Below are 23,678 nucleotides of genomic sequence, written 5' to 3'. Positions count from 1 at the left end.
TATGTCTTTCTGCTATTCAAGTTCTCTGAGAGCCAACAGGTGACTTCTGTGGGAGCTAAAGGTTTCTTCCCATTCTGAGTAAAGACAAATGTTCCTCATTTTCCTAACACACTTCATACTCTCAACACAAGTTTTTAAAAGGCTCTATAATGAGTGTAATTTTAATTTAAATTTGCAGTATTTACACTATTTTCTCTCTGTGAAATGTATCTTGGTACCTGGTTTAATCTAACCAAACTGTCTGAGGCCCAAACATGTTGCTCTCCAGGATGAGGGGATGGAAACAGCACAAGCTCTACTTTCTGCTTTCTCAGAACAACATGCAGCATTGACCACTTGCAACCCAGTTAAGGAAAGAAAAAGCCCTTGGATTTCCATGTCCCATTTCTTTTCCTTGACAAACCAGTGTCAGCAACTATTTGATAGACAATGGGTCCTACCCGTTTCTGGTATCAACTTAGCTAGACTAACTGGCCAGCAAGCCCAGGGACAGCCCTGTCCCCATTGTCACGAATGAGATTACAGGCATGTGGCACAGGCCCAGCTTTTATGTCAGTGATCAAACACAACCCTCATGCTTAAAGTAAGCACTTCAGTGAGTCATCTCCCAGTTCCCTGCCTGTTTATTTTAGTTAGGCCGCCATACTAAAATTAGCTAATTTTAGAACTATTGTGCTTCTAAAGTAGTTAGTTTCTGATTCACAGTAATTATTTAACAAAGCTAAAACTCAAGACTTAACAATTAAAAATGTATAATGAACATCATCTAAAGTGTTTCTGCCCCTGATCCTGAATTTTTACAGGAATAAAACCAAATGCCTTACAAGAGCTGTCTGATATTACTCCAGTCCACACACATAGTAGGTACTTTGGTGCTACAGTGCTCATGAAACTTGTAGCCACAAGTCTGACACCGAAATCCATTTAGCAGGAACTTTTGACAGATGTCACAGAATGCAAGCTTCAGGAACGTTTTCCGAGCCTGTAACAAGAAAGCAGGTATAAAATTACAATAATGCAAGAGAAGAACCAACAAGGTGCTTTCTCCACTGGCCCCATAAGAGTTTCCCACAGTGAAGAATCATACTTCCAACACTGTCAAATTCAGAAACGGAAGGCCTCTAGAGGGACCTCTGTTAATGGACTCTAAACTGACCACTGTCCATGACTGCATAGGGAGAACTGAAAGCAGCTAACAATACACAAGTCTAGTACTTCTCAGAAAGGTCAACCATGCACAGAAAAGAGCCCAAAATGGCAGAGAAAGCCAGGCACTGAAACTTACAAAGTTGTGAGTTGTGAGTGGAACATGATCCAAGAAATCCACTTGCAGTTCTTCTCCAATCAGAGAGGCAGCGTCGGTGTTCCAGTCTAAGCGTGCTTTCTTACTAAAAATTACCCAAAACATAATATGAGGGAACAATGTCGGAAGCTCAGCACATAGAGCTTCTACTGCAGGCTGTCTGAGCACACCTAACAGATGCTCCAGTCCCACCCTAGAAATAAGCCAACTGGGGCCCTGAAGAGTCATTGCCCACAGAGTAACAAGGTCTGTTGGAATCCAAGTCTGTTGGACTCCAAAGTTTATACTCCTAGAACAAAGTTTCCTTTGAACAATGAAATAAAACAATCTCATGACAAGGGTAACTATGTCTTTAAGGGGACTGTGTAACATTAAAATCCTACCAAAATCCCAAGATCCCATAAAGTAAGGTGCAGTCACTACAAGGCTCGTTTAGTGCTCAACAGCTACTTCAATCTAAATGTCCATAAACATGACTCAAACAGGGATGTCCTTTCCATTAGTTACTGACTCAAAGTTGTTTGTAGAAGTTATAAAACGTCTATGGGAGACAAAAATGGTCTTTAAAATTGACTGACAGCAGTGCTTTTGTGCCCAGAACAAGCAAGACAGGACATCACATTGATTTATGGAAAAGCTGTTAAGTTCAGTTAATCTGTCCCATTTGTGGAGAATGAACATTCCCAGTTAAGAAGGAATGTAACACACACAACATCAGTCAAAACCCTCTATCCCCTGCCAGAGGCCAACAAACCACTCTTCTGGTTACCCAGCAGGCAATAATCCATTCCTTAAGACAATTCCCTCTGCAAGAAAGGGAGAATGGTATCTGTCTAGAGTACTGCTTTGTCTTAATGAGGACTAGGAAGGAAGCCCCGCTGTTTGAACACAAGTAGGAGCTGTCTGTTCTGAAGGAAACTGAGATCAGTTCCTAATCACACAACTTTGGAGAAGAGTGGACCAAGCCTGTCTCAGAATCTCCCAAGTCATAAAGGAAGTCTATGGATCAGCTTGGGCACCAACATGGGGATAAAGCCAGATAAAGGGGATGGCGTGTTAGCAGAGGAAGAGACAGGTTCTCTCCAGCCAGGGAACTCAGAGCCACAAAGAGAACATGCAGCAGGTTAGTGGCAGGTGCACTGCTCCCCAGAGAGGGCAAAGTCAAAGGTTTCCCCAGGTTTGTCTGACAGAGCATGAATGACAAGACCTTCTCTTTAGGGCTGCAATGAGTGGGAACTTGAAAATGTTATCCTTCAAGTTCCATCTACCTTGTTTTTTTTTAGACAACTTCTCTTACTGGAGCTCACTGATTAGGTTAAACTGGTCAGAACGCTTCAATGACCTGCCTGCCTCTGCCTCCAGGTGCACCACCATAGCCAGAGTTTTATGTCAGTTCTGGCAATTAGAAGGCAAGGCAAGCACTATACTGAATAGGGTATTTCTTCGGGCCAAAGACAGTGTTCTTTAAAAAGAAAAATTTATTATTATTAATTTATGTAAATTTATTATTTATGTATTTTTATGTTATTTGTGTATCTCTGAGTGCATATATGTGCAACGCATATGTGAGGGTGCCCTTGGAGACCAGAAGAGGGCATCAGATCCTCTGGAGCTGGTCTACAATCTGTTGTGAACCACCGGAGTGCTGGGAATTGAACCTGAGTTCTCTGCAAAAGCAGCAAGCACTCTTAATGAGCTTAACTATAAAAAGCAATGCAGACATTTTCAGAGTACCCACTCTTATGACAAACACCAGGAACATTCTTTGCACTCAAAAACATGCCTTTTAACAATTCCACTTCCATCCCTGAACACACTATGAGCATCTCCTATGCAGTGTAGTTTTCAAAACAATGTCCAGGCAATAATTTCAAATTCTCAGTAAGCAAATTTTTCTGAATTGATCCTTTAAAAACAAAAGTATACACATATACTAATCCCTAGGAATCAAAAAGAAAGCATTGTTCACAAGTTATTTGAGGCTAGGAAATCCTTACTATTCGAAAAGGTACACTCTTACCCTTTGTGTTCCTGGAGAAGTCTGAACACTGCACAACACTCTGGCTGCAGACCCCTCACCTTGAGAGCTTTCATAAGGCAGTCGTGCAAGCTCATTCCATTCCGCACATTGACCTGCAAAAAGATAAGCTTTAGTACCAACGCAAGCTACAGCGTCCCTTGCAAAGATGTGCACTGAATTAAACACATCCATCTGTAAACTAGTATAGATTTATGACATACTGTTTGCAATGGTATCTAGCAGTAAATGCAAGCAAATGAACACAGATCGTCACATCAGCATGGGGCACATTGTGCATCTCCTGTATTGCCTGGGACAGTAGTCTATGACATGGTAACTAGAGGAAAATACTTTTATTAGAACAATACAAGAGTAAGACTATTTAAAAGTGGTGAAACCAATACATTTTTCTTATATTGTATGATTTGGAACCATGTATGTGTTGCTATTAACAACAGAGTTGGTAATCGGGGACCAGTGAGATGACCCAGCAGGGAAAGATACTTGTTGCCAAGCCTGACAACATAAGCTCCATTCCTGGGACCAATATTGTGGAATACAGACTTCCAGAAGTTATCCATTCTCTGGCCTCTAACAACTGCATACACACACACACATACACACACACACACACCCCACACGCATGCACGCACACACCAAAAAATAATTAAATACTAAAAGTAATTTTAAGTGGTGGTGGGGGGGATACTTGGTACAATTCTAATTACCTGTACTTGCAAGTGTATACACAAGTGTGAACATCACCAGAAGGGAAACAAACATGAGATGAGCCTATAATACAATCTTGCCTATTTTCAACAAATGGCGAGCTGATCTTCCTAACAGATCTCAAAGTACTGAGGTGAATACGAAGATCAAGAGCAGAGTTCCTGCTTGACTTTAGTGACCGACACCAATGTGCACCAGATAGACTGGGCAGTGTGTGCCCCACACAGTGCCCTAATCCACGTTCAGAAGCTAGGCTGCTAATTGAAGGTACAATGCAAAATAACTACCTAGCATTAAATTACTGAATAAACCCTTAAAGAGTTTAGATATTTTGGCTTCAGTGCCTAGGAAATTAATAAAAATAAATAAATAAGGCAAGGTGAGAAGGTTCAGCATAGTCAGCAAGGAAGCAGGACGATTTGAAGTAGCTCTGACCTGCCTGCAAGGCTCCCTAGTCTGGCTGACTGTATAACCAGGTCAGAAGCAATCTCAGCCCTTCTTGGCCACTCTTTTTCTAGCTGGTTTGAGATAGCAATTGAGTCTTGAAAAGTAAGGCAGAGATGTCTGACCTCAAAACAGACCACAGTACCTAGACACAAAGTGGAAACAAAGCTAGTAGGAAGGAGCGAAGAGGGAAGGAAACCAAACAATGACAACTTGTATTAAGTTTTTCATATGGCTTTATTTTGATATTGCTGGCCACTAACAGGGACTTAGCTGGCCAGTCACTAATCTTCGAAGAATACAGATAGGTTAGTAAAGAGAACTATAGCAAAGTCTGAAGGTGTAGGACAGACAATCAGGTGTGACAGAGGTTAGGGAGGAAACTCTCCTAAAGGACCAATTTTATCAGAGGAAAACAAAAGATTTTTCCAAGCTGTTAAGAGCTCTTCCTTGACTGTGGTGATGAGTACAACTGATTCTCCAGGTTAATGAACCTTCTTTATCCAGGAATACTAAGGGGAACTAGACAGAGGCAGGGGGTCACCAGTCCTTGTATATCATGTTGCCCATTTAAAAATAAACAACACTGGCATCCTTTAAGTTCTTTATAGCTAGCATATTGGCTTGCATCTGTTCTCAATATTCAAGAGACTGAAACAGATAGTTGATTTGAGTTTAAGCTCAGCATGGACTACAGAGTTAGACCCTGTCTAAAAAAACAGTTTCTTGCACATACCAAACTAGTTCAGACAAATGTTATCTGGGATTTGTATCAAAACAAATGAAAAGGTGTGGGTGGAAACAGACAAACAGAACTGCTATGATCAGCTAAGGGTAGACCAGGTGATGAACATAGCAGAACTATTACTGTCTCTCTACATTCACAGATATTTACCCTTATAACACCTTACTAATGTCCAGCAAAACATGGCAGACATACCCGCACTAGAGTTCTGAGTTATAAAGACATGACGGGAAAAAACAGCAAAGAGTGCTAAACCCAGAACTGTCAGACCAGTGATCTGCATCTATGCTGTGAGCACGGCTTTCAAGGCCGTAAAGTGAGATGTGGTTATTTTATTATCTCCGTTAGAAGTCACAGGTTCTGAGAGCTAGATGGTTCTTTCACTATCCTCTACTCCACTAACATTCTCACATGTAGACCGTCTGGGAAGCAACCAAGGGGTTTGTGAAATAGACTCCCTAGCCTCCTGTACCAACACATCTAAGGAGTCTGCTTCTATAACTCTGGGATACAGCCCAGGAACCCATGTCTATGCCTGCCTGTCAGGTGTTTGTAAGGGCAGCAATTCTCAGCTCTGGTCATTACATGCCCAGTAACAATGAGAAGCAGTGACAGCAGCCAGAGAGACATGCACGTTTAGAAAACAAAATGACAAGGAACATTAAAAGACTACTAATTATTTTTCTAAAATCATTTCAATCAGACACATCCCCAGTCTGTTTCTGCTACCCCCCATGGATGCACACTGAAAGTAGATAACCGGTATCTCACTGAGTAGTATGGAGAGAAATCCCGGCTTCTGAGTGTGGAGCCACCCTAGGATGGGGAGAGCGCTGGCTGCCTGAGGGCACTAGCTGCCAAAAGACACCTTCCACCACTGGTTTCCCAGAGAAAGAGGGTCCATCTTTTACCAAAGAAACAGAACAAACTAATATCTGCTTTAGGCTTTCATAAGCTGCAGGAGACATCGAACCCCAACAACCTGCTATGCTCCAACAAAGGCTGTCAAAGACTACATGGATGAGTGAAAAACTCAGAAATACTATTAACTGCCACTGCACTAATGAATCAGCTACTCTAAAAGGCATGCTCCTCAGGCTGGAAAAGTCAGAGAGGCTCAAATACTACGTAACCTGTCTAGATGATGCAGCTAACAAAAAGGAGGAATTTATGTTTACATCTGACTGCTGGAAACAACCATGTTGTGGAATATTAGTTTAAGATGTGTTGCCAGGCAATGGTGGCACACATCTTTAATCCCAGCACTTAGGAGGCAGGTCGATTTTTTTAAGTTCAAGGCCAGCCTAGCCTAGTCTACAAAGCAATTTCCAGGATAGCCAGCGCTGCACAGAGAAACCCTGTCTTGAGAGGAAAAAAAAAGGGGGGGCCCACTGGAGAGATGACTCATACTTTAAGAGCACTGGCTATTCTAGAGGGCCAGAGTTCAACTCCCAGCACCCACATGGTGGCTCACAACCATCTATAATGAGATCTGGCACACTTCTGACCTGCAGGCAGAACACTGTATACATAATAAATAATCTTTAAAAAAAAAAAAAAAGATGTGGAATATTTACTTAATGATGCAAAGATGTGTTGCATTCTTTCATGTAGCATTTGGTTTAACTCTGTAAAGCTGTTATTACTTTGCCTGTCTAAAACACCTAATTGGTCTAATAAAGAGCTGAATGGCCAATAGCTAGGCAGAACAGAAGGCTGACAGGCAGAGAGAATAAATAGAATGAGAAGAAAGAAGAGCTAGAAGCAGGAAAAGGGGGAGGAGCAGAGGACACCAGGGGCCAGCCACCCAGCCAGCCATGGAGTAAGAAGGAAGAAAGACATATAGAATAAAAAGAGGTAAAAAGCACAGAGGCAAAACGTTGAAGAAGAGAAACCAGATAATTTGAGTTAGAAAAGCTGGCTAGAAACAAGCCAAGCTAAGGCTGGGCATTCATAAGTAAGAATAAGTCTCCCAGTATTTATTTGTGAGCTGGGTGGCAGGCCCACAAAGAGTAAAAAAGGAGGCTGGAGAGATGGCTCAGAGGTTAAGAGCACTGACTGTTCTTCCAGAGGTCCTGAGTTCAATTCCCAGCAACCACATGGTGGCTCACAACCATCCGTTATGAGATCTGGTGCCCTCTTCTAGTGTGCAGATATATATATGGAAGCAGAATGTTGTATACATAATAAATAAAGTCTTAAAAAAAAAGAGTAAAAAAGATAAAAACAAACAAAACAACAACAACAGAACACACAAAACCAACTACACAGTCAATGTGCTATCTAAAATTTCCACCCTTCTAGCCAAACAAAAGAAGAAAAAGTCTGAATGACTTCCAGAAATGCCAGGTAGTCTTCAGGCTCCCATGACATCCACAGTTCCTATCTGACCTCTCACTGTAAGGTTAGCAGGTAATGAGAAAGAAAAGATTAGGGAAAAAAAAAAAATCACTTAACATAAAGACCATTGCTTCAAATAAATATATAAGGCTGTTGTTACTGTTTGGTTTGATTTGATTTGGTTCTAATAGTTTTGATGGTACTGAGAATTAAACCCTGTGCTTTATGTATGTTAGGGAATGGCTCAACCCCTAAGCTATATCCCATGGTGTGTATGTATGTGTGAGTGTATGAATGCACAGTATGCATGCATCTACCATGGGGGTTTAGAAATTGAATTCAAATGCCTTTACACAATGAAACATCTCATTAACTGCAACTTCTTGATTTTTAGGGAAATGTTGCCCAAAAGCCACCAACCTCTTAGATGTGGTGGCAAGTCAAGATCATAAGTGGGTTATCCATTGGTGGTGTGGTTGGTGGAGGGTGTATTAAACCAAGCTGGAAAATGCACCTGCCGGAGGCCATTGAAGAATATAGCAGATGACAGCTAGTATTCAACAGACCAACCCACCAAATAAATGATTCTCTGATGGAGAGCCCCACTTGGCAAAGACTGTGGGGTCACTGACAGTGAATGACTATTTGTCTCTGTAATTTTTCTCATGTGCCACTAAAAACAGCTATGGGTATTCTCTCTACTGCCTGTATGTTGATCTGGTGAAAATATTCCATCTACTGGGCACACATAGCTGTGGATAGTCAGGAAGATGACTTCTGCTTAATCTGTGTAATTCTGATAAACAGAAATAATACTAGGATATTTTTCATTACTCAGACTGATATAGCAAAGTAATAGTATTCCCAGTCACAAAGACAGCTAACTTTAGACTTAGAAGAAATTCAAAGCAAACTGGTTGCCCCTGGAGATGAATACATGAGGTCAATTTCCCAGGTGTTTATTGCTGATTCAAAGTCAGAACTTGAAGCAACTATAGTCGACATAACTTTCTCAGCAATGGACTTTATGTACGTACTCCCAACCTCAAGGTTCAGCCAACTAACTGTTTATTGTTTAAGTCCTGAATTTCAGTGTCACTTTCTGTCTGGGAACCCTGACCACTCAGAGCTACGTGCTTACTTTACTCACTGCCTGGTCAGCTGGACCACCCTAGCCTGAGAGTAACTGTGTAATCAGTATGGCTTTGTTTCTTATTGTCTATTCAAGAAAAGCTGCATGGCCCTGAAGATGTGATTCATATGTCAAGAGGTTTTGGCTATGAGAAAAAGTAGGAGAGTTAGGGGGAGAAGTAGGAGAGAAATATGAGAGATGTGTATGTATGCTGAAAGGGTGATGTAGCTGAATGTGCAGAGAGACAAGTGTGAGAGACGGAGAGAGAAGTGTTATGTAGCTGTATGTAAAGAGATGGTCGAGAAAGAGACTATTACAGAAGAAGCAAAAGAGAAGGTTACCATCAGAAAGTGTGTGTTTCCTTATTTACCTCAGGAAAGTCTAGCCCAAAGATAGAGAAGAAGTAATTTCTAAGTTCCTCGCTGATCTGAGAAGGCTTTCTTTCGATATCCTGGGTGTAGTCCTGGGAGATGGCCTCCCAAGCTTCAACATTTCTTACTTGAAAGCAACATGATTACAGTACTGATATATAAGTACAATAAAGCCTTTGACTATAACAATTTTGAACTGCATTTTACTGGGATAAAGGGATATATAATGTCTTTTTTCCACATCTAACCAGCCTTGTACAGGGAAGTAAAGTAAGAGCAGTCACATTTCATCTTGAAATTTGCAGGCAAATGGACAGAACCAGAAAAAAACTATCCTGAGTCCTGAGTGAGGTAACCCAGACCCAGAAAGACAAATATAATATGTACTTACTCATAAGTGGATATTAGACATAAAGCAAAGGATAACCAGTATAGAGTTGTCAATCCCAGAGAACCTAGGCAACAGAGAGGACCCTAAGAGAGACATACATGATCCACCTTGGGGGGAGGGGGGGAGGGGCGGGCAACATCTCCTGAGTAAATTAGAAACATTAGGAGGAAGCAAAGTAATACTCTAGTTGTCCTGTGAGTTTTGCCGGCAGTTTGAAAAGGGGGGAAAGGGGCTGGAGAGATGGCTCAATGGTTAAGAGCACTGGCTGCTCATCCAGAGGTCCTAAGTTTAATTCCCAGCACCCACATGGTAGCTCACAACCGTCTATAATGAGACCTGGTGCCCTCTTCTGGTCTGCAGCCATACATGAAGGTAGAACACTGTATACATAATAAATAAATCAGGAAGGAAGGAAGGAAAGAAGGAAGGAAGGAAGGAAGGAAGGAAGGAAGGAAGGAAGGAAGGAAGGAAAGGAAAGAAAGAAAAGGGCTAGAGAGGTGTTGCAGTAGTTAAGAGCACTTGTGCAGAAGACCTAGGTTGGGCTCCCAGCACCAACATAGCAGCTCACAAGTATCTCCAGATCTAGAGAATTCAGTTCCTTCTTTTGGCACTGTATACACATGGCACACTGACATACACTCAGATAAGAACATTCACATACATAAAATAAATAAGGATGAAGGAATTTACTAGCAAAACCAGAGAGGGGACTGTTAGAAGGAAACCAAGAAAGCTCTGGCTGGCTTCCCAACCTCAGAGCCTCATGGAACAGATACTGTGCACTGTGCCTCGAACAATGGAGCAGGAAGTAGGGTTATACGGGACAAGTTTTTAATTCAGGTTGTGCCAATGTCCCACCAAACAAAAATCAATATAAGTTTACTTTTCTGTTTCAGGCAAACAGGTTTTTTTCTTTTCAAATTCAGAACAGTACAGGTTTGTGAGCAGTGTGTGCTTAGAAAATAATGGGCTTTCATGTCAGAAAATCCTATTGACAACATCCAGTTCCAACCTCAACCTGTCACTGGTTCCAGTGGGAAAATGCATAAATATTTTGTGCCCTGAGAAGAGATGGGAGTGAGTTTCTTCTTCAGCCAACTGAAAATTTGTCTTGGGCCTATGAAATAACAAAAGATTTCCTGACCCCCAGGGGATGGAGAGAAACCCAACAGTTAAAAGCATTGACTTTTCTTCCAGAGAACCCATATTTAATTCCCAGCATCCACGTGGCAGTTCATAACTGTCTGTAACTCCAGTTCCAGGGAATCTAGTGTCTTCTTCTGGCCTCTGTGGGCACTGAATATACTGGCACATAGACATACATGGAGGCAGAAACCCATTCACATAAAACAAAATAATAAAAAAATATCTTGTCAAAATTAAAAGTCTAGATTTTTTTCCTAAAGTGAAATAATCCAGAAAATTTTATTTTCCTCATATTTAATTATAATCTCAAAATTTAAGTGACTACATTCATGGAAGAATAGATATCTTTTTTGTCTTCTATAATCAGTTGCAATTAGCTTGGGGGGAAAAATAAAACTTCCTAAAGAAAAGACTAAGAACGGGCAAGATGGCTCAGTGGTGCAGACACTTCCACCAAGCCTGACAAAACCAAGTTCAATCCACAGGATCCATGTGGTGGAAAAAGAGAATCAACTCATGCAAGTTGTCCTCTGACCACTACATCATACTGTAGCAGGTGCATGCAAACACATGCACACATGCACAGACACAAAATTAATAAAATGTAATTTTTAAAAGTTTAAAAAGAGAGACAAGTATCAGAAATATCCACTCTTCCTCTCCCAAAAATAAGGATGCAGAAAGAAAGCATTTGTAAGCAATGTTAAATCAGACTAGAGAGTGTGAGCAGAACAGTGATTTCATAAAACAAATCCGCACTTGGGAGAAAAATCAAATAATGGAGAGCCCAAGTGACAAGATTCTCTGTCTATAAACTGAACAGCACAGCCCAATCGCCACAGGCAGGAGAGCTACATTTTCTAGGGTCACATACCACTGTCCTTTGCTTATTCGGCAAGAAAACTCGAATAGTGTTGCTTGTCTTAGATGAATCCGTGAGTTTGCCATCATCTGACGCCCGGCGCTGATAGCCAAACTGCTGAACAATTGTTGGAGAGATGCAGCTGGAGCCATCAAATACCGCATCTTTGAGTCCAAAGCCATTGCTGATCGACTTCCAAGCTCCCTGTATGTGCTCCATTGATGCAGTTTAAACAATACTTAAACCTGAAAGACAAATAATTACAACTGTAGAAAAAAAGTATTAAACTCAGGAACACAACATAAATAAAAGTTGTGAAAACAGTGGTGTATGGATTTTCATAATCTGTGAGCAAGTAATCCAGAAAGCGAAGGTTGTGCTACTTCATCTTTCTTAGCAGTAGCAATGATTATGAAGTTTACAAAGGATAAAGACACAGACTGATAAAGGTAACCAACGCTAGTGGGTGTTGTTCTTTCTTTCCTTCCACCCACCCAGCACACTGGATCCAGGGTTTCCAGCACATTAGGAAAGCACTCTACCACCAGGCCACATCCCAGTCCTTAACCTTCCTCAGGCTCCTATTATCAGGTCTACTTTCTAGTATCAAATGAAACTGTGACTACTTCATGTTTGTGCATGCCTTTTAAAACAGAACTAGAAATGGCTCAGTGGGGAATATTTCCTGCTCTTTGCAGAGGACCCGGATTCGGTTCCCAGACACCAATATGGGGGCTCATAACCACAGACAACCCTGGCTCCAAGGGGTCCAATCTCCTCTTCTGGCCTCCATAGATATCAAGCACACATGTGGTATAGATGTGTATGTGCAGGCAAAAAAAAAAAAAAAAAAAGTGTGCATTAAAAAAACAATCAAAGAACAAATGCACTCAAAAACCTAAATCCCAGAGAATCTCTGGAACCCAGCTAATAATGCCTTGTTCAGAGCAGAGCATGGTGGCACAAGCCTGTAATTCCATTCTTGGAAGGTAGAGGCAGGAAGATCAAAGCATCCTCAACTACATAGGAAATTCTCAAGTGCTACATGAGATCAGCTAGAATGAATGAATGAATGAATGAATGAATGAATGAATGAATGAATGAATGGAATGAATGGAATGAATGAACGTCAGAAAAAAAGAAAAAGGCCACACTAGATCAGGTGGTAGTACAGACAAGCCTGTATATGCCCAGTACTCCAGAGACAAAGCAGGAAGATAGAGTCCAAGGCCAGCCTGAGCTAATAGCAAGACCCTGTCTCAAAACAAAAAAGTCCTGCCAGAGGAGGCATGTAGAGCCCTGATTCTAGACCAGCATGGACTGACTACAAAGACAGATCAGGCCCTAAATCAGCAGGACCAAGACCTGGGCCTAGACTCTTGGAGATTAGGGTACATTAACAGTCTCTAGACTGGACAAATCCAGACAGTGGGCCATCAAGGCCATTCTGAAAGGGACATTAACCCAATGCCTGACTGTAAAACCAGCAGCCTCCTCCCCAGCTCAGCAACCAGATTCAAAGATCATGCTGAGGTTCCCCATCCTATCACAAAGTTCAGTAAAGCTCAAACTCACAGAGATCTGCCTGCCTCTGCCTCCCAAGGGCTGGGATTAAAGGTTGCCACCAGCAGCAGCTAAGAGAGCTTTTTCTAACTTTCGTGATTAACTTTTCCTTTCTGAAGGGCCTCATTATTCATACTCAACATAAGTCAAGAGAGAAAAACGCTTGAGGCACAGGAACAAGAGAACAGTGAATACAGGAAAGAGGCAAAGGAAATCCCCGGTAGGCCAGGAGAGGGGAGTTCCTGGATGTCACATGCATGCCAGACATAGGAATCCAAACAACCTGAGTCTAGAAACATCCAACTACCACTAGCAATGCTTACCTACACAAGAGTTTGGGGTTTTTTGTTTGTTTGTTTGTTTTTCATTTCTTCTAGGGAAAAAGAAAGAGCAAATAACCCACAGTTTGAGTTTCCATGAACCTATGGTCCTGCTGATGCAAATACAGATCACCTCAAAAGGAATGAAAGAGAATTTATTCTGAGCCAAGATGAATGGTAGCGGTCCAAACTGATATGCCTCACCATGCAAGTGGCTTCAGGGGAAAGAAGTCATGTGTCAAAGCACTTACCAAGTACACTGGCAGGGGACATGGCAGGGGGATACAAGGAGAGGGGGAGCTCTGTTATAGGTTCCAGATGCCACCCAAGCTATACTTAGTTTGGGAACTCGTGGAGCCTAGTGGTCTGTTCAGAGGACAGTTCAGAGGTTTTGTCTGATACCAAAACTGTTTGGTCAAATACACTGTGTGGGCAATGAATGGCTATTAAGGGGACTAAAGGTAGCCCAAGATAATTCCCTCAGGATCTGCCACATTCTAACCCTCCACAATTAAAGAAGTTCTAATTCAGCCTTCTAGAATCTTCCACACGGGTGTGCTTTTTGTTTTGCTATTGTTTTCTGGGCACTTCAGGTTACAGCCCCTTAACCTTACTATTTTCCTTATGGAAGAAGCAGTAGAGCCTGTGCTGGATTCTGAGAGCTTCCTGGTGACTGAACATGAATGATATAATCCAACAGGGCAGAACTTCACAAAACACAGGACACACATCACTTCTGGCTTACAAGATGAATTTAGGGGATATGGAGAATGGCACTGGCTACAACCCAATGACCCCCAACAAGGGCACGAGGGGAAAAAGCCTCAACTGGCTAGAAGATCTTTATTTGTATTTCTTTAATATTTCCTCATCTCTTTCCAACTCAAAGCCACAGTGACCAGATAGCTAATAAAGTAACACTGCTGTCTTTCTTTTACAGAAAAAGTACAGAAAGTCTAGAATTATGTGCAACTTTCCTAGCAGTTCTGTTCAATTTCCACACTCTTACAAGTGCTTATAAACATTGTGTTCCTTGATTTTACATAAAAGAAATAAATACAAATAGTGAACCAGGGCCAGTGAAGTGGCTCAGTGGATAAAATCACTTGTCATATAATCCTGATTCAATATCCAGAACCCACAGTGGAAGGTGACGACTGAATCCTAAGTTGCCCTCTGACCCCCACATTTGAGCCACAGCAAACACATATGCACACTTACACATCATAAACACACAATAACCATAAATAAAAATTTAAAAAACAGTGAGGGCCAATGAGATGGCTCAGTAGGTAAAGCCTACCCAGAGTTTGATCCACTGGACTCACATGATGGAAGGAGGAACCAAGTTGTCCTCTGATCTCCATGTGCCAATGGCACACACACACATTCATGCATGCGCGCGCGCGCGCGCGCGCGCGCGCGCGCGCGCACACACACACACACACAGAAGGAATAAACAAACACAAAAATTAAAAATCTAAAAGGTAGTACTGTTGTTGGGTGCAGTGTTGTATACTTTTAGTGCAGCACTTTTAGTGCTGTGTTGGTGAGGAAGTTAAAGGCTAAAGTTAATGGTACACTATGCTAGCAGAAAATGTCCTTTACATGAAATGACCCTGTCCTTCACTGTGCCCGATGCCTAGGAAGGCTAGAAGAGGGCTCTAGAGCCCCTGGAACTGGAATTACAGATAACTTAATTGTGAGCTGCCATGTCGGGACAGAGAACCACATGCCAGTCCTCTGCAAGACCAGTCAGTGTTTTTTACTTTTAACCTGAGCCAAAACTCCAGCTGAAGCCCAGGCTTTTAAACAAACCTAACCATCATAAAATTCTAGTAACCAGACCTAAAGCCTGTCTGTTCATTTCCACTCTCCTGCACCTCCAGCTGTCTCTAAACAAAGCCTGACCTCTGTCCTCTCCTGCTTCAAAGCAGACATCAAGGGTCATTTCAAGAGTTGCATAGCTCCCACATACACACCCTTTTTTCAGACAGGACACCTCACTGTATAGCCTCAGATTGGAGCTTTCTGGCCTCCACCTCCCACGTGCAGGGATCACACAAGTGTGCCCCCACACCTGAGTGATCACAGCCTACACTCCTCTTCAGAGAAACAGTCATGTTCATTTATCAGCCATTTCCCTCACCCTCTAGCTCAACCTTGACAAAGCAGGGCAAGGCTCCAAGCTGGAACTTGATCTGAAATTGAGACACTGGGTATTAGGTTCATAAAACTGAAAACAGACAAACGCATGAACATGCTGGGCCTTCATATCAAAAGCAACACACAGGTCTGATGTTAAAGAGGCAATACTCCCCACATTCAGTTAATCCCTATTACATTCATTTATTACTGTTTCAATTGCTGTGATAAAAAATTGGGGAGGAAAAGAGTTTATTTCATCTTACAGCTTGAATTTGATTATCCAGAAAGCCATGGCAGAACAAAAGCAAGGCCATGAAGGAGTGCTGCTTACTTGCCTGCTCTTCCTGGCTTGCTTTCATACACCCCAGGACCACCTGCCCAGGGGTGGCACCACACACAGTGGTCCTCCCACAATCAATCAAGAAAATTACCCTCAGGCCAGTGTACAGGCCAATCTTATGGAAAAATTTTATCTATTGTGGCCCCCCTCTTCAGAGATTAGCTTGTGTCAAGGAGACAAAACCAAATACAAGCCCCCCCCCAAAAAAAAAAAATCAGAAGGACCAGAACACACACTCAGGTCAATTCTTTGTAGAAAAGAACAAGCTGATTCTAAAATTCACATGGAAACACAAATGACCCAGAGAAACCAAATTAATTTCATTTTGGTTTGGTTTTTTTGTTGTTTGTTTTTTGACTCAGGTCTAGACTAGTCTGGAACTTTCAGTGTAACACAGCTGACCTTGAACCACCTGTAACTCCAATTCTAGGGGGATCCAAAGTTCTCTTCTGGCCTGACAACACTTGTATTCATGTGGTACACAGACATACACATGCATACTCACAAAATAATAAATCTTTAAAAGTGATTAACTTTTTATTTATCTTTAATTTCCTTATTTATGTATATGTCTATACAACATGTGCATGCCTGGTGCTTGTGGAGGGCACAAGAGGGTATCAGATCCTCTGGAACTAGAGTTACAGGTGGTTTTAAGTCACCCAGTATGGGTGCTGGGAACCAAGTCCAGGTCCTCTAGAAGAGGACCCAGTGTTCTTAACTGCTGATCCATCTCTACAGCCCTAATTTTATTTTTTTTAAAGACAAGGTTGCCAAGCAGTAGTGGTGCACACCTTTAATCCCAGCACTCGGGAGGTAAAGGCACTCTGTAAATTCAAGGCCAGCCTGGTCTACAAAGTGAGTTCTAGGACAGCTAGAAATGTTACACAGAAAGGGAGGGAGGGAGGGAGGGAGGGAGGGAGGGAGGGAGAGAAAAAAAAAGACAAGGACTCACTATATGTGATCCTGGCTGTTCTGGAACTTGCAAAGTAGGAAACTATATACTGGCTGCCTGCCTCTGCCTCCCGAGTGTTGGGATTAAAGGTATGCAACACCACACCCAGCAAACTTTATCCTACATATATTTTACCATGATTTTTTTAAATTGCAGTTAACTAAACCTATTATGTCATTTTAAAAAGGCAGACTGATCATTAAAAGTGGAACATTACTATGGTACTTAAGTCTGAAGTTCCTGAAAGACCTATCCTTCTCCAATACCTCCATGGCTTCATTGTGACAGTTAAGGATGGGCAGCACTGTATCATCCTACTCCCAGAATGGAGTCTCAAGGAATCTGGAGGCTTCAATTAAAAATAAATAAATTAGCATACAACATAAAACCTAATAAGATTATTCTTTTACCTTCCAAAAGCCTGTTCAGAGCAATTTTTTAATCAACTAAAATTATGGGACTTCCAAGTGATTTTTAATTTTTTCTATTATTTTTATTATTTCTATTATTTCTATTATTTTTATTTTGTGTATGGAGGGCATGTGAGTACAGGTGTCTGTGGAGGCCAGAGGCATTAGCTCCCCTGGAGATGGACATGTTACAGATGGGTGAGAGGCAACCAATGTGGGTGCTGGGAACGTCTGGAAGAACAAGCCCTCTGAAGTGCTGAACCAGCCATGTGGTTTTAATAATCTTAGAACACTAAAACATTTATTATTCCAAATAGCCAAAAGGGGAAATAACCCAAATATCCATTAAATAATAAACAGAGAAGAGACATTATCTAAGCAAGACTGGTTGGACTTGATTATAAAATGTAATGAGGAGTTAGAGGGTAGAACCAAAATATATACACATATGATACTGTCAAAGATAAAATAAGGAGCCTGGTGGTGCTGCTGAATGCCTTTAGTCCCAGCACTTGAATTGAGAGACAGAACTAGGTGGATCTCTATGAGTTCAAGGTCAGCCTGGTCTACAAAGCAAGTTCCAGGACGTCCAGAACTGTTACACAGAGAAACCTTGTCTCAAAAAACAAACAAACAAAACCCACAAAAGATTAAATAAAAAGTATTTTTTAAAGAAACAAAAATTAAAAAACCATTAACTAGTAGAGGGGACTCTTCTCCTGTGGGTACATAGTCCAAGACCTCCAGTAGATGACAGGACCCATGGCTAGTATTAATGAGCTTAGTCAGCTACCCCATAGGCAGCTTGTCATGCAGGATGGCCACATCTGTAAGGCACAACAGCAAAACTAGCATGGATCTCTTACTCCTTTCCTTTACAGCTTCAAATAGCATTCTCCTTCAACTTGCGCGCTCCTTTTTCTTTTCTTAGGTCCCTTACAGCTTCTCATCAGCATATCCTCTTGCAAAATGGGACATTCTTACTAAAATAAGGGCAATGTGAGTGCCAGCCTGTGATACCATACAGGAGGTCTGACAATAAGACAGATACGTGACTGGAGGGTAGCATATGGAGCACAGATATGTCAGACAAGGAGATGATTCATGTCCCAGCCAGGACAGGAAATGATGGTTTGAGGTTTAACCTGCTACTCCAAATGGCATACAATTTAAAACTCATGAATTGTTAACTTCTGACTACCCAGCTAATATTTTAAGATCATACCTAACAAAGGTAACTGATACTGGAAGAAACGAAACTGAGGACAAGAGGTCAGTCATTTTCTGTTCTTACAACAGAACATCTGAGAAGTAATTCGTAAAGAAGTTTATTTTGGCTCATGGTCTGGAGGCTGGAAAGTCCAACAGTGTCTGCTCAGGACCTATGCTTCAATTCATAGCCAAAGGCAGAAGGGAAGCAGTATATGCCAAACAGACAAAGCAAAGTATCTTCATGCTCTAAAAGTCACTCTTAAAGGGCTAAAGAGAAGGTTCAACCCCCTGGCTGTACGTCTAAAGGACCTGGGTTAGATTCCCAGGACCCAAATGTCACCTAACAACCATCTGTAACTCCAGTTCCTCCTTCTGGCTCCCATGGGTACCTGGCATGCAATGGCTCACAGGCTTGTAAGCAGGCAGCACATACACATAAATGAATACCAAAATAATTCCTAAAAATCACTCTCATAGTACTTAATCCAGACCAGCCAAAGAATACTCCTAAAAATGGCATTAACCCTTCTTAACAAGCTAAATAACCACTTAAAGGCCCCACCTCCCAACACTAATACAACAGCAATTACATTTCAAAATGAGCTTTGGCTGGGTCAAACCACATCCAGAGCACAGTGAGAGAGATAGCACTGTACATGTGAAAACACAGGGGGAAACACTGTGCTAAACCAAAACCAAATATTGACACTATTCATACAAAAGTCCCCAGGTGGGCAAATTCATAAACTGGTAATGTGCCCACAGTCTCTGCTTCTCAGGAAGCTAAGGACAGGGCTGCCTGGAAGCAATAAGTATGAAGCCAGCTAGACACAGTAAGAAAGATGGGGGAGAGAAAGGGAACTGTTAAAGGGGAATAGAGCCAGGCTGTGGTGGCACACACCTTTAATCCCAGCACTTAGGAGGCACAGGCAAGCAGATCTCTGTGAATCAAGGCCAGCCTGGTCGACAAAGTGACAGTCAGGGCTACAAAGAGAAAACCTGTCTTGAAAATCTGAAGAAGGAAAAAAAGAAGGAAGGAAGGAAGGAAGGAAGGAAGGAAGGAAGGAAGGAAGGAAAGAAGGAAGGAAGGGGGAACAGAAACATCAAAAAGTAAAAGGCAGATTAGTGATTGCCTAATGTTAGTTTTACTTTTGGAGTGATAAAAGCACAACAATTCACTGAAGTGAGAGCTGGAACAATGGCTAAGGAATTAGATCCCGTTTCTTCCAGAGGAACCAAGTTCAGTTCCAGCCTTTGCCAGACAGCTCACAACTGCCTGTAACTCAGTTCCAGGAGATCGTATGCCCTCTTCTGAACGCTGAGGACAACTGTGTACACACACACACACACACACACACACACACACACACACACAGAGAGAGAGAGAGAGAGAGAGAGAGAGAGAGAGAGAGAGAGAGAGAGAGAGATGAAACCTAAGGAAAGAATAGAAAAAAAAGTGGACAGGCTGAGTTTATTTTCTTTATAAGATTAATTTAACACAGACAGACACAGTGGTTGCACACCTTTAATCCCAGCACTTGGAAGGCAGAGGCAGGTGGATCTCTGTGAGTTCAAGCAGCCTAATATACAGAGGGAATTGCAGAACAGTCAGAGCTATGTAGAGAGCCTGTCTACAAACAAACAAATAAACAAACAAACAAACAAAAAACAGAGCAGTCATCCTTCTGCTGGCTCAGTTAAACTAGCCTCTTTGACTGGCTGAAGTATTGGTCTTTTATCTGGCCCATTGAGGATATCAGTTGATTAAGTAGCATCTGGCATGAGCTGTTTGTTATTCTGTGGTCTAGTACAAGAAGCTAGTCCAAAACAATGGTATTCTGTGAATTTTATCAACCAGTACCCAACTGAAAGACTGGGAGACAGATCAATTGATAAAGCACTTGTCATTCAAGTATGGGGACCTTGGTCTGGATTTTTGGCACCACGCAAAAAAGCTGGGTGTGGCAGCTTATCCCAGCACTGGGAGATAGCAACAGGCAGATCCCTGAAGCTCCCTGGCTGATCCCTGGCCAGCCAGCATGCCAAATCAATAAGGTCTAAGTTCATCAAAAGACTTGGTCTCAAAAAGTAAGATGAGCATGAGACCTGACATCAATCTCGGGTGGAAATATTCACCCATATATACATTCCACACAAACACGCGAAAACAACACCCAACTGAAGCCATTGGGGATGGACATGACCTAGAGAAGAGACAGCGAAGGAGTGCAAGGTCTTTTCCAGCCACGAAGCAGCATCATCGGGGCTTTTCCTCGGTAAATTGCAACTCACCTCAGGTTTTTATCATTTATACTTTGTTCTTTCGTTTTTTTAATAATTTGTTTATTTTCACTTCATGTGCATTCGTGTTTTGCCTGCATGTATGTCTGTCTGTGAAAGTGTAGGATCCCCTGAAACTGAAGTTATAGATAGCTATGAGCTGCCATGTGAGTACTGGGAATTGAACCTGGGTTCTCTGAAAGATCAGCCAGCCAGTGCTCCTAACTGTTGAGTCATCTCTCCAGCCCCTTGTTCTTTAGTTTTATAATAAACAAATGAACAAACATAAAAGAAACTAGTAACTTCTGATGCCCAACATATGGCATTGCTAACCACGAGAAAGCTCAGTCTAAGCGCATGCAGCTGTCGCACAGCTCTGCAGTCTGGTGGAAGATGAATACCCTCCAGCCCCTTTGGCCTGCTTTCCTGCATCCTGGGGTTTTCCAAACCCCTCTCCAAGCTGCCAAACCAGGCAGCACAACACACCTTGAGTACCGCTCACTTCGAGACAGGCTCGGGACTTGGAACTTTGCAGCTGCTATTACCAAGTCACGGGGGCAAGCAGGGATGTCAAAGCTCAAGGCACTTGGAACATATCACACCTCTTGGGCTGTCTGCTGCTTGGTCAAACCTCTAACTCCGGCACCAGCTGGAGTGCAGTCAGCTCAAGAGTTCTGCTTCAGTGCAGCTTCCCTGCACCTGGACCTCCCACTGCTGCCTTGGTGTCACACGTGCTACACCTGCTGGTCAGACATAGTCATTACATCAGACTACCTTCCCACAGCCCAGTCCTCCAAGCATCGGCTCCCCCTACTAGTCAAACATCATCACTACATCTATACAACCTAATCCTCTGAGGATTGGACCTGGTATGATAACACTTGGGAACTATTAAATGGCCAACTAGGCTATTTAAAATAAATAAATTAAGCAGGGTGGTGGTGTCGCATGCCTTTAATCCCAGTACTTGGGAAGCAGAGACAGGATCTCTGTGAGTTCGAGGCCAACCTGGTCTCCAGAGCATGCAGGGCAGCCAGAGCTGTTAAACAGAGAAACCCTGTCTCGAAAAACCAAAAAATGAATGAACGAATGAACAAATAAATGAATGAATAAATAATTCTTTGAGGAATAATGGAGGGTACAATCCTAAAAGCTTTCCCATGCTAAAAGTTGGAAATATCGGGGACTGGAGAGATGGCTCAGAGGTTAAGAGCACTGACTGCTCTTCCAGAGGACCTGGGTTCAATTCCCAGCAACCACATGGTGGCTCACAACCATCTGTAATGAGATCTGGTGCCCTCTTCTGGTCTGCATGCATGCAGATAACTGTATACATAATAAATAATTAAAATCTTTTTTAAAAAAGGTTGGAAATATCACAATGCAGGGAATTAGGACCCTGTTTACTGCTACTATGAACAGGATCCAAATAGAGAAACTAAATGAGGAGATAAACACCGTAGCTGGGATCAATACAATGCCAGTTATAATTATCAGTCTGGTAATCCGTATTTAATCTTTAAAAATGGTTTGGTAACTGTGAAAAATAGGAGAAATTTACTGATGAGATACAAGCCTTGGAAAAGGCTACTGCTGATTATATGGAAGCCCTACAAATAATTATTGAAGAAAATACCATTTTGACTAATAAATTACAAGCCTTAGAAAAATTTATTAAAACAGATAAAAATATTCAGAAACAGAAGAATTTGGAGAACCATCTTCACCATTGCATTATGAGATTAGAGAGGAGCAGCCCAATGTTATTAGAAATCCAAACTTAATGTCTCCAGTTACAACTCAAGAACAACCACCAGATGACAAGCATCCCCAGAGACATTCAGAAGTTAACTGGGATCCAATAGAAATGTTAGGTTTGCCAGGGCGTTTGTGACACACGCCTTTAATCCCAGCACTCAGGAGACAGAGGCAGGCGAATCTCTGTGAGTTTGAGGCCAGCCTGGTCTCCAGAGCGAGTATCAGGATAGGCTCCAAAGCTACAGAGAAACCCTGTGTCGAAAAACAAAACAAAACAAACAAACAAAAAAAAATGTTAGGTTTGAAGAGATTTAAGGAAGCAATAGTTTCATATGGTAGGCATTCATCTTTTGTGAAGGAGATGTTAAATTCCTTGGAATAGAATTATTCCACAAGACTGGAAAGATTTTGTTACAGCAGTATTGGAATTTGGTCCTCAGTCACAGTTGACTGCCTGGTAGAGAGAGGGCATCGAACAGCAAGGCAAGCTTAGAGGTTGAGATTTCCCAAGACTGAATCCTTGGTGAGGGCTGTTATGCTGATGTGGAAAGACAGCTTACATTTGATGATCACATTTTGGTTCTATGCCGTACAGCACCTTTAAATGCTTGGGACAAGATTCAAGAATCAAGAAAGAGGACTGAGTCATTTACTAAAATTATACAAGGCCCAAAAGAAGCCTTCACTAAATTTTTGCAAACATGTACTTCAGCTATAAATAAAATGATACCAGATCCAAAAGTTAGACAAATATTAATTGAAACTTTGGCTTCTGAAAATGCCAATTCACAATACAAAAGGGTAAATATGCCTTTAAAAGTTAAGACCAGCACCCATAGAGGAATGGATCCAACATACAGTCAATATTGAATATCATAACCATGATGATAATTGGAGGGGAGGGGTAATTTCCAAAGGCTTAAAAAAAGTCAAAATGTCAGATGTTTTAGTTGTAAATAAGGCCATCTAAAAAGGGACTGCAGGAAGGGTGGTCTTAGAAACAACATTTTTTCTATAGCTAACACAAACAGAAGGCCCCAGCCTTCCTTAGTATGCAGAAGGTGCATCAAAGGCCGGCATTTAGCCAATGAATGCAAATCAAACAAGGGACAGGCAAGATAACCCTTGCCATTGGGAAATGCCTTAGGGGGCCTCTTGCAGGCCCCCATGACAAATTTAGTTCAATCATTCCCTGTCCACCATGGGGGA

General features: G+C 41.9%; 1 protein-coding gene across 1 annotated transcript in view; it reads right to left on the bottom strand.

Annotated features, from left to right (window-relative positions):
* Raf1 (Raf-1 proto-oncogene, serine/threonine kinase) overlaps positions 1-23,678 on the bottom strand; it is a 56,909-nt gene that overhangs the window by 15,037 nt on the left and 18,194 nt on the right. Inside the window, exons 2-5 of the mRNA XM_027429169.2 lie at positions 11,496-11,728; positions 3,324-3,436; positions 1,286-1,388; positions 825-982 (exon numbers count right to left, since the gene is read on the bottom strand). Of these exons, the coding sequence (XP_027284970.1) occupies positions 825-982; positions 1,286-1,388; positions 3,324-3,436; positions 11,496-11,702 (581 nt within the window). The 5' untranslated portion in view covers positions 11,703-11,728. The remainder of the gene's footprint in view (positions 1-824; positions 983-1,285; positions 1,389-3,323; positions 3,437-11,495; positions 11,729-23,678) is intronic.

This window comes from Cricetulus griseus, chromosome 8 (assembly GCF_003668045.3).
Source record: "Cricetulus griseus strain 17A/GY chromosome 8, alternate assembly CriGri-PICRH-1.0, whole genome shotgun sequence".
In the NCBI taxonomy this organism is placed as follows: Eukaryota; Metazoa; Chordata; class Mammalia; order Rodentia; family Cricetidae; genus Cricetulus; species Cricetulus griseus.
This window is presented reverse-complemented; position numbering and strand designations above follow the sequence as displayed.